The 15,643-nt window shown below is 38.0% G+C and overlaps 1 protein-coding gene across 1 annotated transcript in view; it reads right to left on the minus strand.

Annotated features, from left to right (window-relative positions):
- The window catches only part of flna (filamin A, alpha (actin binding protein 280)), a 40,531-nt gene extending 26,221 nt beyond the window's left edge, over positions 1 to 14,310 (minus strand). The window contains 2 exon segments of the mRNA XM_079589289.1: positions 9,461 to 9,939; positions 14,002 to 14,310. Of these exon segments, the coding sequence (XP_079445415.1) occupies positions 9,461 to 9,836 (376 nt within the window). The 5' untranslated portion in view covers positions 9,837 to 9,939; positions 14,002 to 14,310.
- Between the last annotated feature and the right edge of the window lie 1,333 nt (positions 14,311 to 15,643).

Consider the following 15,643-nt stretch of genomic DNA (forward strand, 5'->3'; position numbering starts at 1 on the left):
CATGTACAAAAAACTTTGGATTATAGATAGAGTCAGACTTGGATTTTCCCAAAAAAAATTAAATAAGAAAATGCTTGTGGGCTGTTAGTAGTGATTCATTTAGAAACAATTTTTTTTGTTTTCTTTTTTTCTGTAAACTAAGTTGAGCACACTAATAGACTAGTTGATTAGTGCGTGACCAATTGACCATCCTAAACTAGATGTGGGAGAGGGTTGAAGGGGGACACAGGCCTGGTGACGCACTGCACACATTGGCAAACATAGGCCTGTCGCGATAGTCGATAAATCGATTAATCGCACGATAAAAAAAAATGACCTCGATAATTTTTCTAGCCGCGATAATTTCATTTGCATACTTGTTTGTTATCCGCGACTGAACGACAACTATCGTTTCCTAAGCGTAGGAGAAGTGAACCCTCTTGTCAGTTGCATTGTTTTTTGTGTGGGGAGGCGGCGCTTGTCAGTCACATGGACTTTGTGTGGGAAGGCGGGAGTGCTTGAGGCGACTGCCGAGTAGAGCGAAAAGACTAGACGCAAGTTGTGACATGGAATTGGTTTCAAAGCCAAACGCGACAGCTGCAGTGTGGGAGCACTTCGGATTCAAACCGAATGACCGTGGTGAACCACTTAACCTGAGCGAGCCGGTATGTCGCATTTGTTGTAAAACAGTAGCCTATCGACTAAAACCAGTGTTGTGCATGAACGCGTTCATATTTTCGCCGAACCCTGAACTGAACGAATCACTTTTCATACAATGAACGTGAACGAGAGATTTTTCGAAAGAACTCATCTGATTTTTTTGTACATAGCATAGCCTATTTGTTAGGATTTTAGTATCATAATGATTAGGCTAATAAATGCACGCACAATTATCCGTGAACTTGATTTGAACAAATGCCTTTCAACATGAGCAAAATTCAGAATTAAATTAATGTGCAGAAATTTGTACAAATAGAGAGTAGGATATGTAGGCCTACTATACTATAGCCATTAAAAAAAGCGTTTCATATTTGTTAAAATATTATAATGTTATTTTTTTTCCCCATTTATGTTGATTTATGAAAAGTGAACAGCACGACCGAGTATAGGATGCGCAATATGAGACATGGAGCGGGTCAGACATGATTTTGACCGTTGAAGTTGAAGTTGTTATAGAAAGCCTTTCTTTAAAGTGAATTTCGTTTTGTATAAATTGTATCTTAATTTTAATCAATTTTTCATCAACCAATTGCCTGTATTTAATGAATAGGCCGACGAAACAAATATAACGGAGGCGCTCGCGCGCTCAATTGCGCACGTGAACTAGAGCACATCCTAACTTAACGAAACTGCAGTGTATGCCTCACACAGACACGACAAATACACCAAATACACAAAGCTTGAAATGTCTTTAAACGAAATAATTCAAAAAGAAAAAGGCTACTCTCTGATTATGTAATCGATTATTAGGCTTATGTGCATTTCTCTCTGTAAGCGCGTTCACACGGAGATGGCGATCGTCAACTTCATCTTTGCAGCCGAGTCGACACTTTTAGAGAAAACACTTGTTTATTAATAAAAATCAATACACGTGTCACCGGATTTACAGATGCACGCACACATATTATTTCGAAATAACGAGATATTGTGTTGAAATAACATTATTATTAATAATAGCCTACATCTTTGTTAAAAGAATTTAACAAATGAACGTGAACTAGTTCATTTTTAGATATGTGAACTTAGTTCATTTAAAAAAAAAAAAGAACTATGAACATGAACTAGTTCATTATCATCTGTGTGAACTGAGAGACTGAGAGTCCATTGCTTTTATTGTTTTTGGTAGTTTTGTTCATTGTTATTGTGGATATTGAAAATGTTTTCCATTTTCATTGTTAAATAGTCTTTGGAAATACACGTTTATTGAATTTTGAAAGGTGTATGTGCATTATTATGCCATTATCATTATTCTAGATGAAAATGGTCTCAGATCGACGATATTATCGTTTATCGCGATAATTTCTTGGACAATTTATCGTCCAGCAAAATTTGTTATCGTGACAGGCCTAGGCAAACATATGAAACATGACAGGAATCTGTGTTGCTGCAGCATTCCCACCACACACTGCAGGAAACATACACACACCATGATCACACTCATTCCTTTTAAGGACATTTGTGCTCACAGCTCTTCATCAAATTCCCAAAACATGAATCTCATGTCTGAGAGAGAATGCTGGCAGTGAGTAAGAGAAGATAAATCAAAGGAGACGGAGAAAGAGATAGATGACAGAAAGAAGAGAGGGACAGTCAAAGACAAAATATACAAAGGACAATCATAGCCTGTGCCCAAAACCCAAGGAAGCTGCATTCCGGTCCAATCACTCGATGACTAAACAAGCTGTTGTCTGCATGAAGGCATTATGACGTCATGCCTGATGACCTAAAACAAATCCAAGTGAAATTCGGACAAAGCAAATCGGCATAGTGTCCATAAAGTTAATTTCTCAGGAGACATGAGGAATCATAACACATTTTTAAATTACTTTAGGTAAAATGTTTCAACCGGTCCCTAACAAAAATATTGCTCATTGTTATTGTTAGTCTTCATTGATCTTTTAAAAAGAAAAAACTATTCTTACTATTAATTCTTAGTTCAAGTTAACAAATTCAAGTATTTAATGTAAGCAAATGGAACCTTATTGTAAAGGGTTACATTTATTTAAAACGCCAAATAAAAAAAGTCCACTTAGAGTCTTGTGGGACTTGTGGGGTAAAGGCAATGGTATGTTACCTATCAGATGAAGGGGTCTTGGTAGAAAGGATGTTACACAAACACTATATTCTGGGACTGGGACAGGGCTGGTGAGTTGTGGCCTTCCTGTTTGATCTATGTTGGAGTGCTGATTCATCAGTAGTAGAGCAGAAATTCATTCCCATGACTCACCCTCTGTCTGGACCTGCCAAATAACCTCAGCCGCTCTGACATCAACCCTCATCCTTGACCCAACATCTTAGGACAACATACATACTGCAGATGTCTGAAGACAGGAGGAGTGTTCATTCATACAGAGATATACTGCATTTCATAGGAAAATGTCACATTTCAGTTTGAAAATTAGCCTTTCATTCACAAAGTTGAGGTCATTTTCCAGCAGTGGGGGGTTCATGTTTGCACACAGCTGTAGAGGAGAGGAAATTGCACACATTCCAAAAAGGTCTTATCATGGTCAGGACGTCTATACACAAACGCAATCAGAGAAAGAAAATTCAACAAATGACGCCCCCTCCTCCCCTCCCTACTTAGTCTAAAAAGGTATTCAATTTCTCTGTGGAACACAAAAGATGATATTTTCAAAAATGTCTGATGTTTTCATTGTCCAATTAATGAATGTCATGGGGTCCCGTGTTGTTTGGACTTCAACGTTCCGCAGAAGAAATAAGTTAATTTTTAAGTTTGGAACAACATGATTGAATAATTGTTTTTTGAACGAACTCTCTCTTTAATGGAAGTTAGTCACAATGTAATAGAAGTGGCAAAAAAAAAAAAAAAATCTCCAGATGGTGACTACTGAAAAGAAAGAAAAACCAATTATCCATTGGTTAATTGGATTGAAGCAGATCTGAATGAGAGCTTGCAGTCAATTGTAAGAAAGGGACAGGGTTTAAATACAATAAATGATTGGAGAAGAAGAGTATACGTCAGCAGAGATAAGTCTGATCGTTTCACCAGAAGATCAAGTTACAACATATTTTGAAAATATTGAGGTAAAAAATATACAAAATTGTTGAATCGTTCACAAGATTAATAAGATGCATTTAGAAGATAGATAGGTTGAATTTCCACTTCAGGACAACTTTAATAAAATGTTAATCTAGATTTTAGTAAACTTCGGTGCTGTGGGGCCCTAAAATATAACATTCTATGAGATTTAATGTTTTTCACTTTAAGGCCAGTACAAAATTTCTTCACATGGGGCGCACGCAATAACTAGCTCTAGTCAGCATGTTTCTTTATCTAATATCTGCAGTTTGAAGAACCTAAAAAAGCATGAAAACAACTGTTGTGCTGAAGGTCTTGATAACCATGTGGCACAGAAATGGCGAATTCGGATCATCCCAGCTTTGGTTTTCAAAATAGAGCACATCCACTACATGGTTTTAGAGGCAAGAACTCTGCGAGAAAACTTCCTTTTCTTCTACTTTCTATGACTTCCAAATGTCCCTCCCTCCTCACTCTCTCTCTCTCTCTCTCTGGAAATGTTCCCCTTGGTTTTTTTAGCCTTAAAAGGGCAGAAGCAAACTTGATCCTGGCAGGCCACCCATTCCCTTGCACAGGGGTTTCTGATTACAGCAAGGAAAGGGAGGGAGTAGGAGGAGGCAGGGAAAGAAAGAGAAAGAGTGAGGGAGGGAAAACAGACTAGAACAGAAAACTGCTGCAGTAGTGATTTTGTAAAACCCCATATTGACAGAGCGGGATTGTCATTTGGCTTGGATGTTTAGTGTCTGGATGGAACCCAGTTCCATCAACTTCACCTCAAACAAGAGCCCAGGAGAGTATGTGTCCATATTGAACATACGATTCGCATTACATCAAAGCCCATGGAGAGCGTTTAGTGCCACAATCCATATATCACGCAGGCATACAAGGCAAGTCTACATTTTAACAAGAGCGCAAAAGATCTGGTCACGTTCAGTTATATTTCCGTTCATCAGTAGTTCTGCCAGTGTGACTGTGCACATAAATCTCTGCCTTTAAATAAGGGTGCAGACAAATGCCTTGGGACAATCTGATAAGTGCCACTTGTGCTGGGTTCTTTTCCTAAAGCCATCATGGGTGAATCACCCCCCACCATCTCCATTAGAAAATCCTTACAAGGAGTTTTACATCAGCAAGCAAAACATTTTGGTGATGAATTCTTCTATGGGTTGCCGGATCAAGGAAATACCATGCAATTATACCCATTAGGAAACCCCCAACCAACACTACTCCACCCTTCCTTGATACCACTTGCACTTCTCCTATTTGCTGTCCATTCCCCTTTGACCCACCTCCCTTCTTTCAAACTGAATAGCCTACATCATATCCTCCATCTAAAAATATTGTAAAAAGCTTCCCATTTCTCTACATTAGCTTAACAACTCCAGCCAAATTCAATTTCTTATCTCCAAAAGGAGTGGGAAACCTGAATTGCAGCAATCTCAGCTCAACGGAGGAAGAGGTTATCCCCCTTTCATCAGTTTCCTATAGCCACAGTCTATTCTACTCATCTTGATTCACCGTCTCCTGGTTGAGTTCCCATTTATCTGGTCTACCTACCTATTTGTCTGTCTCGGTTTGTTGTCACGAGGCTTTTTTAGAGTATGCACGTGGCAGATGTCTTCGTGTGGTTTCCCAATGTGGTTTTCCATGCAGCGGTTTTGTCTAGCAGGGTGACAATGCCCTTAAAAAACCTTTAAAGGGTTTTATTGTAAAGTGGAACTTCAACATCTGAGTCACAGTCATTCTAGTGCAAAATCACCTTAGTTCTTTGTTTATGGAGAAATTTGGAGATTCAAGTATGACCAATTAAAAGAGCGCAGAAGACACAAACATAACGGCAAAACCACATTGAGGTCGGGTTGCAAGACTTGCCATAGGGTGCTTTCCAGTGTGGTGAAGGGTGTGAGGGTACACAATCACGCACAGTTTGTACCCATGCCACTTATTCGTTAGTGTAAATATGCATAAGAACACCCTATTTATTTTAGTTTATGCAAACTTTACAGATATTTAAAGCAACTGCAGTCACATGGAAGTCCTGTTCAGGAGCAATAGAGCATAGCAGTTTAGGCCCTAGAAATAAAGATTGACAAATGTATGCTTCCATAGTGTGATTTCAAGTTCAATGCCTAGTGAAGGACTACCCATATTCTTGAAAGAAATCCACCATTGAACCACCAAAGCAGACATGACAATGGAAACCATGCCAAAAGAGCTCAGCAGCAAACACCCATTGCCATGAAGCATTGCACATGACGAAACTGGGTCAGACTTCCTACTAGATACTTGTGCATCTTTTAATATTTTCCATTAAACTTCAAATATATTATATTTTAATACTTAATAGCTTGATAAGATTTAGTTGTTTTTGATTTAACTGCAGAATACAAAAAGCTTAATGGGATTTTAGTTACATATAAAAAATGAATTAACTATAAAAGACATTAAGAGCTGTCTTTTACCATTGTCCTTCAGATTTTTTTATTTTATTTTTAACTTCAAATCAATGTTGTGATTCATCTCAAAACTGGTTGGTTAAGTTCATGTCTTGGAACATTATTTTCTTTTTTTAAGCCCCATGGACAAAATGAAAGTGAAAAAAAAAAACTTCTGCAATCAAGGTAGTTGAAAAAGTGTCCCATTGCTGTGCTGACTCAAGTGAACAGGAAATTTTTTGCATTGCCAATAAAGCACAAGAACATCAGGAGGACCTCTAGCCATGGACCTGTTGAATAATTACATCTCCATTTAACTCTATAACTCTTTTTAGAATTAAGTACTAAAAAAAAAAAAAAAAGAAGTTAACTTATGTACAAATAAAAACGTTAAAAAGGTAATATATCCAACATGCATTTTATAGTAAAAACGTGTAACATTTAATGTGATAGAGAAACTGGGCAGTAAACTAACAGTATCAACTCAAGATAAGTTCCAATGGTCAGAGTAAAACCAATACACTGGAATCTTGTGCTCCACCTGAATTTAAGCACGCATTAAGCACTGGAGGCTCTGATTTGTTACACAACTGGCCACAAAAGTTTAATGAATTTATCCTGCACCTATAGGCATACACTTACTGCCTAGTGCCTACATAACAGAATCAAGTCTTAACATGCAACTCACTTTGACAACCGTAACAAAGACAATTATTCTGACCAAATTCCCTAATCTGAATCCATTCAGAACTATTGCATTTAAAAGTACCTCAACTAAGGCAAGCTATTTAGCTATTTATTTGCTGAATAGCATAAAATATTCTGAAGTTTCATAAATGATTGAGGCTGGGTCAGGATTAAGGATCAAGATCAAGGTGTTATGTCAAGCTTAAGTACTAACACGCCAGATGAAGAAACCGATTGGAGCGTCTCTAGGCATCACACTTGAAAGCTCTTTTATGAGCTCCACCCAGATGAAGACAGAGATACAGGGCTGTCATGCTCTTCCCCACCTTGGAAGGAAACTCTATATTCGTATAGACAAGTAAAATATGGGGCCTGTCATGACGGGAACACACATACCACTTTAAAATACAAACACAAGTGCAAATTTAGGCATTCTTTGCATGCTCACACATTTTTATATTCTTATTGAAAAGCAAGAACATTAGTAATATAAACAGTTCCAGTAACTAAAAACTCACAGCAATGATTAGAAAAACAAATTGTCCTACCAATAAGCATATTGCATTTCTACAGAATGCAAATAACTCTTATGCATGGCAAAAAAAAATGCTTCCAGCAAAACTTTGTTTGCTCATATTAACAGTAAGGGATGAAGGCAAATATTGAGCAATTGCTGAATAATCCTTGATTGCAACATCTGAGAGGATGTTTATTCACACCCTCTGGGTGCCGTTGGGAAACTATCCCATTAAGGGCAAAACCCTACAGCCATTGGGCTGTGGCACTCATGATGAAATAAGCTTCCTGAAAAAAACAAACTTCATAAAAACACGACAATCTATCTGGACAGAATCTTGGAATTCAAAAGTCAGCTTAAACTTGGAAATAAAAGAGATTTTTTTTGGATTTTGAATACCTTAAAGATGTTATGACGAAAAGGAAGAAACAAAGATGCTGAACTATTTCTAGGATGTTAATCAAAGATACAAATTTGTGACAATGATCATGGGCCTCTTTGTACAGATGGTCAGAGGTACTGTTTGCTTTCATTAAAGCTTAAGATGCTCTTTGGATATCTCAAATCATGCATAACTCCATAAGTTTGTGCAAAACCTGATGAAAACCTGATAAAGCAAAAAGGGAGCAATTAAAGACATTCAAATGATGCTACACTTAAAAATGTAAGCCCTTTAAGACTTACGAATTTCAATTGTATAGTAAAATTCCATCAAATTGAATAATTCTTATGAATTAAGAATTTTAAATGAGTAAAAAAAAACTAGAACATTTTGTATAAATCTTAATGGAACTAGGGAATGGACCATTTCAGTTTACTGTATCCAATTCGTATTCATAAATTAAAAAAAATAAAATAGGTTTAAATTTATGAATATGAATCATAAACTGAAATGGTCCATTCCCTTGTTCCATTAAGATGTGTAAAAAAAAAAGATGAATAATATCAAAATATGATGAATATGTAAAGATATTTAAATTTAATTTTGCAGAATTTTACTAGACAATTGAAATTCGTACATCTCAAAAATGGGCTTAAATATTTTTGAGTGCAATTTCTCTCCAAAAAAACTAGTAAAAAGATTCTCAAAACTAATTCAATATCAGACTGCACATTTGGAAGGAATCGCCGCTAGGGTTGAAAATGAGCAATAAACTAGAGGGCGTGTCACGATGTTAGTCATCAATCACAACCGGCATTGAATGAGAGAACCGTGTCTGGACATTTTTAACACATGCAATATTGTGTAACTCTGTTCTAATCCATCCGTTAGAACGTTGACACCCAAAATAACCATCTTGAACTCTGATAAAGACAAATTTGCTCCTTATGAGAGAAAGGCGTGTCCTCACGGGTCGATAGTTTATGCGACTGGCCTGTGAATGCCATGTTCACTGATAGCCAGGTGAGAATTATAAGAGAACGACAAATAAAATATCTAAAATATCAAAACAACATTGAGAGGAAAACCACCGAGGAAGTGAACATTCCAATTGAGAGGAACGGTTCAGTTCTCCACCTCCTCGCCTAACTGCATCAACATTTATATCAGAAAATAAAAGTCTGGGTGCACTAGTTGAGCTTTAACTCATTCACACTCAAACTACTGTTAAACTGCCCTAAAACTATCCGCCTTAGGCTACTGCTGCTTTACGACATTCTGGGCTGGACTTGCAACAGATGAATGGAGCGACTGTGGTTCCTCAGAATCCTCACTTCTTTGTCAGACTCTTAACTGCAAATGCGACTAAAGCAATTTCTTAATTTCACCACCGTCCGCGTGAGCGACAAGTTACAAAAAGTACACAAAACACGTGCAACTTGTGAAGCAATGATACAACTTTGCACAAAACAATGTGGCCACAAAGGCCTTCATTGCCATTATTCTTTGCCGTTATTTTGTGGCCTGCCTAAAATTGCATGCCCTGTTTGTTTGCCATGCAGAAGTCGGATCAGTTGAATGCAACAAACATAGGAATAAACCCCAAAAAACACATGGTATTATAATTTTGCAACTATATTTAAGAAAAAGAGTCATGTTCAAAAGCGACCAAAACGAGAAATGAAAAGCAAACATACCTATGGACACCAGCTTGATGTTTTCCCTGTCCAGGAACTCCAGAGCCACAGAAACGTTCTCCAGCTGCATCTGTCTGAACGTAGGGCGCTGGTTGTACTTGCGGAACATCTTCTTCTGGCTGAGCACCTCCAGAAGCGCGATCAGCCGGAGCCCATCGCTCAGGTCCGTCTGCAGGTTCGCTATGCGCTTATTGACACATTTCAGATGCTCGTTGCTCCAACGCGTGAATGTATTTTGCTGGATCTTCTTCCATGGCGCGTCCTCGGCGAGATCTTTCTCTGTAGCGGGCATGTCTGCGTCCTTGTCCGGGGAGAGAGAGGCGTTGGATTGGGGAGCGGCGGCGCTCGACTGGTGGGGGCGTGTGTGTTGACTCATTTTTATCGTCTCGGGTCTCCTGCACTAATTCGCTGTCTCGGTTTTTGGGTGGAGTCTTGAGGAATTGTACAGTTTGTATACTCTTCTTTCCAAAGTTATGTTACTATAAGAAAAACAAAATATTTGTATAAAATCAGGCTAGCCTACACATGTGATATGGGCATTTAATAACATTTGTCATTCTCATCAATGCATGGCTTTTAAGTAGGCTACGTGGATTCTCTCTATAAAACTTCCGTTTTTAAGAAGTTGCTGAATGAATGTGCCATTGTGTCATGCATTTAGTCTTCTGTATGTAAGTATAAGGTAACCGGTCTGAAAACAGCACACTTTTAAGCAGCATTCACATGATATTACGCAATGAGAGTATAGCCTATATACAGAATCTGATTGTGTACATCACCACCACCACCCCAATGTTGTGTTTGCTCTTCACGAGCAGACAACGAAAAATTACAACATAGGTCAAAATCAGTATTGGAAATATATATATATAAAAAAAAGCCAAATCGGCAAAGAAAAGCAACATAGGCCTACATTTGCTGGTTACCTCCAGTCCTCATATATATTTTGATTTACTGAACATTTAAAAGCCATGTTTATATGTTAAACTTAATATGGATATTTAATATTTATCTTTATGCATTTAACAACACATATATCTAGGCTACAGACTAAATCTAAGCAAATGTCCCATGTGTTGACGTATGGCTACCACTAAATGTCAAATTATGAACTGCTGTTGGACAATGTGTCTGAATAACTTCACAATAGATGAGTAAGAAAGTTGAAAATATGTCTAAAGAGGTGTTTGAATACCAAGGAGTGTATATAAAAATCTTGGCAGGATTTCCAACCTCCTTGTACCCGTTTTGTTGGGAAAAGTCACAAAATAGAACAATTTAGAGCTGCATTAATCCAGCATTTGACTAAATAAGGCAAATGGGCCAAAACAGTGTGTGAGGACGCAGTCCAAAAAGAATGTTTTCCCTTAGAGCTTTTTTTCAGCATTTGTCTCTCCAGGAGAATCTGTGGAATGCCCTTCATGTAATGAGCCACCGATGCCCCCCTGACCCCCTCTCCAATTCCCCGCCCCCATCATAAAACATCTACATAACCACACATAATATGTTATACTCTTGTTCTTGTTTTCTGCCTCCTTCAGATTTATGCTCAGGTATCTTTAACAGAACATAAGATAAGGAGAAGGCTAGCCTTCGGGTTTTTCATTACAGTCTCACAACATAACCTAAAATCAATAAGGTTACATTGTGTCAGACTCAAGATCATGAACTGCATTCATTATACTCCTTGTAATGTATAACCATATCTAATTGTATTAGTCAACAAAATCACCACTGTTTTGTATTGTTCTCAAATCCCATGTGATATTATAATACAGGCAAACTGTAAATAGGCCAGTTGCTCAGAAACAAAAGAAGAACAAACAAGTCAGGCATTCAGAACACCAGTACTGCTGAGTCCAGTAGTTGGGCGCCACCTGCAGGATATATGATGTATGACAGGCTGATTTCCACACAGCACTTATTTATGGTTTAAAATAAATAAATAAAAACACTTGTTCAGTTTATAATTCGATTTTCAAACATGTTTGATATTGAAATTATGTTAAATTAAAGACCTGTAATCATAAACTTTCCAGCTTCAAAGTTAGATGTATCATGTCTGACCACGCAGAATGGGTTATAAATGTTTCCAATGTACTTTTACTGGACCACAAATGTGACTGTATAGTTCTTAAGTACTCTAACATGTAGCAGACAAATATGGGAATATTGTCAAGGTTTGAGACACAGTTGAAAAGAATACTGAGCTGCACTCCCTTATGACAAAATGCCATTAAAACATTAAAGTTCACCCAAAAATGAAAATGATGCCATTTACTCACCCTAAAATGGTTCCAAACCTAAATGAATTTCTTTCTTCTTCTTAACACAAAAGAAGATATTGTGAATAAAATGGAAACCGAACAGTTGATGTGCACCAGTAGGGAAAAAAAGATATGGAAGTCAAATGGTGCTGTTTGGCTTCTGACATTCTTCAAAATATCCTCCTTTGTATTTAACAGAAGAAACAAATTCATACAGATTTGGTATCCCTTTAAGTGAACTTGTCTGAAGGAAAACCTAATGATAATCATTGTTGAGTGATTTCACATTTCAACATTCATATCATCAAAACATGATCTCAACGTAGTGAGCTAAAAGCAAAATAAATGTAATCATCTGACTTTATAATCACAGAGTAGATTAGGTTCATTTGAGGACAGCTGCTTGTCAGAGTGAAGAGAGGAGGGCACATGATGCCATGATTCAGCCATGCTGAATAGTGTGGTTAACCCACGTGCTGCTGTCAACCTCAAAAGCTGATGTGCATCTACATATGCATGAGTGAAAAACACAGATTACACATCGAGGCGAAGGATGGCATTACGGGTATTTTTGTTAAGGTGTTTCATTCTTGTGTCAACAGGATGTGGCTTTGCTATTGCTGTTGTTCACATACAAACCAAATAGAAAGCATGAGCAGCTACGTTTTATATAGCCTAAATCTTAAATCCAAACAATTATAACACTGCAAGAGACTGGGGCTAGTTGTCACACTTTGTACTCCAATAAATATTTCTCAGAGAAGGCTTATATTTGACACTGAATTGAGGCGAATACCATAAAGTCTATTGATTTCCACCATTGTCAGTTAATAGTCACCATGAAACCGAAATTGACAATTCTTATTTTTTTTTCATGGAATATAGCAGTGTTTATTATAAATGATTTATCCGTGCACACAATTATTAATTTATTTTAATTAATGTGCCCTCGTAATATTTCATCAAAATAACTTCCTCTCCCTCTTGCAGTGATATCTCTTCACTGATGATGTGTTCACTGGCGTGAGGGCGGGACAACCTGTCACTCACATGTCATCACAGCGATAGCAAACCACAACCATCCAATCAATTCCCGATAGACAAAATCAACATTCAAGAAGGCTTACATGTCACAACATGCAGGGAAGAAAGAATATCACAAATTTTTCAACTTTAAACACAGGTTGAGCACTATATGAGGCAAGCGTCACAATGATACATTTGTATATTTTAAAAAAAACTGTCTGCATCATCAGATATATATAAAAAAAAACACCCCTGTCATCATGACAACCACTTCAACTTTTCAATTAAAATCTACTTTCATTATGACTTGTCTGAGTGTATGCCGTGTGGTCACTTGTTTAGCCAACAGCTTTAGGGGGGAAATAATGTAATTTTAGAGGACATAATTCACTAAAATACTGTCAAAAGAATGACTCTTGAACAATGTGTTTGAAACCAACATAAAACGACTAGGCCTACTAGAGAAAACACAAATTGGTGTAACTTTTGACTAAAAACAATATAGTTACTATAGATCTTGTGACAACTTACCCCTTTCTCCTTTATATAGACAGAAAAATCCGTGGTTTTACTGAAAAACCTAATGTTGAATCTTACTGTCTCACGATTGTCATCCAGGTGAGGTCGGGATGTTTCGTGCAAGATTCCCCTCGAGCATGGGGGGGCGCGCGCAACTCACATCAAAGGATGAAGGGCGCGCGGATCTTTCCATATTTTCCCTTATTTGGTGAGGAGGCCTTAATTAGATTACGAGTGATGCGCCAAAACCTCTACAGAGCATCGGATTTATACACTTTTCGTAAATGAGGACATAATAGGAAGTATTAATATTAATTAAATATTAATGTTTGGATTTGCATGTACAGACAAAGCCTTTAACGTAGGTTAAATAATTTATTTAATATTCGTTAAAGCTTTTTTTCGTTTTATTCTGTCTCCTTCTTAGCAATATCATATAGATAACCCCTCACACCTTAAGGATGCAGATGCAGGGCATTAGTAAGTAGCCTAGTCATCCAGTACCATTACGGACACTACGTTGCACGCGCCCATCCCGCTACACGAAACATGTATGCAAAACACAAGACTTTTTTGTGGTAAAAAGTCTGCGTCATTGTTTTTCTACGAATTTAACCCTGAGCGACTTTAGTTTTGACGCAAAACTAGGATAAAAGTAAGCTTCCCATAACATTAGGTTCAACAGCACAAAACATGCCTCGCAGTCCTGAATAGAGGTTTTAAACTTACGTTTTGCTGCTTGTCTTGCAGTAGGCTAATTCTTGCTGCTGTAGGCTATCCCTTCAGATTTTGCGTGTGGCACAGGCAGCAGAGGGTGAACTTCACTGTAGCACAGTGCAGAAAACTCACTGTACGACCCTCCCGGACCGGACGAGTGTCCCTGGAGGAAAAGCTTGTTCACCGAACTCGAGAAAAAACACTAGTGACACCCTTTAGTCTTTTCTGCCTCCTTCTGTCCTCTCTGCTGTTAATGCGAGAACCTTAATTGGTAAAGTATAAAAGAGGGGGGTTTCTCTTGTGTTCGCGCGAGCGCGTCTCGAGCTGACGTGATACCGGCGGCCGCGCCTTCAGATTGTAAAGGTATGATGTCACCCTGTTCAGACTCAGAGCGCCTGTATCTGCTCCATCTGCCTGAACACTGTTGCTGCTGCTCGACAAAGAGCTTCGGCTGGCTGTTTAACACCAACAGTTGTTGCAAGTCCAGAGGTAATATCCATCCATTGTCTAAGTGAACAAAATGATCTTACTGACTAGAACACTCTCTGACATAAAGACACAAAACTATTTTTTCCCCCTCTCAAGTCACACTGGATTACATCCAACCTTTATACTGCACAGCATAAATGTGTCATGAGGGTCTGTGTCCTGGTGAGATCATTCATCCTCTACTGTGTGTGTGTGTGTGTGTGTGTGTGTGCACTTTGGAGAGCCAAACTTTGAAAAAAATGCCCTCACAAATTTAAGCATGTCGAAAACCAATTTTCTTTTAAATAGTAGCCTAATTTTAGGTTTGGGAGTCAGGTTAGGGACCTCACCACTAACTATGAGATGCATGTGCTTACTATAGTGAAACCAACTGTGTGTGACACTAGAAGATTAATTTCAAAATGTATTCATATTATTTCACATACTTTTGGGACCAATTGCTCATTTTATACAATGGGTCGAGACTAGAAGTGTTTCACTTTGTAATAATTAAAGAGACAGAGTTTGCTGTTTAATACATTACATTTATTTCAGCTGGATCTTATAATGGCCGAGTATGGGCCTGTCTATGAGACTCTATAACCCTCTTGGTACCAATAAAACCTGGTGTAGACAGCTTGTCTCCCTTGGGTAACTGTCTTTGACTGCAAACATTCCCAGTACTTCATTCCTTAGAGGGAAAGAGAGGGGACCAGCTGTAACCGCCTAATTTATCAAAGAACCTTGGGGCGGGATGACATCATATTGCCCCCAATACAACTTTAACTATAACCAGCAGTCTCAAACCAGGTATCATTTGCGCCATATGGGATTTGACACTGGCATTACTTATTAGTGCTGGGTCTCTTTTGTCTGTTTTTTTCTTGCCCACATTCCCTAAAATTTGATCAAGTCAATAAAGACTTCATAAAGATAAAGACCTTCTGGCAGCAATCTGGCTCTTGAAAGAAAAGCAGAGAGAATGATATCAGTGGAGAGTAAATTAAAATAGCTATATGCAAAAGACAAGGTGTCAACAAGGCCAGGAATCTTAGAGGGAACAGTCCAAAATGTTGCATATATGTGCTTAAGCCTAACAAAACGTAACTTGGCATAACCAAGATATGTGTGAAGACCTGTTTCTGTACGTTTCATTTGCTAATGTACACACAATGTTGGTGCTTTC

The sequence above is a fragment of the Phoxinus phoxinus genome (assembly GCF_949152265.1).
Source record: "Phoxinus phoxinus genome assembly, chromosome: 18".
Classification (NCBI taxonomy): domain Eukaryota; kingdom Metazoa; phylum Chordata; class Actinopteri; order Cypriniformes; family Leuciscidae; genus Phoxinus; species Phoxinus phoxinus.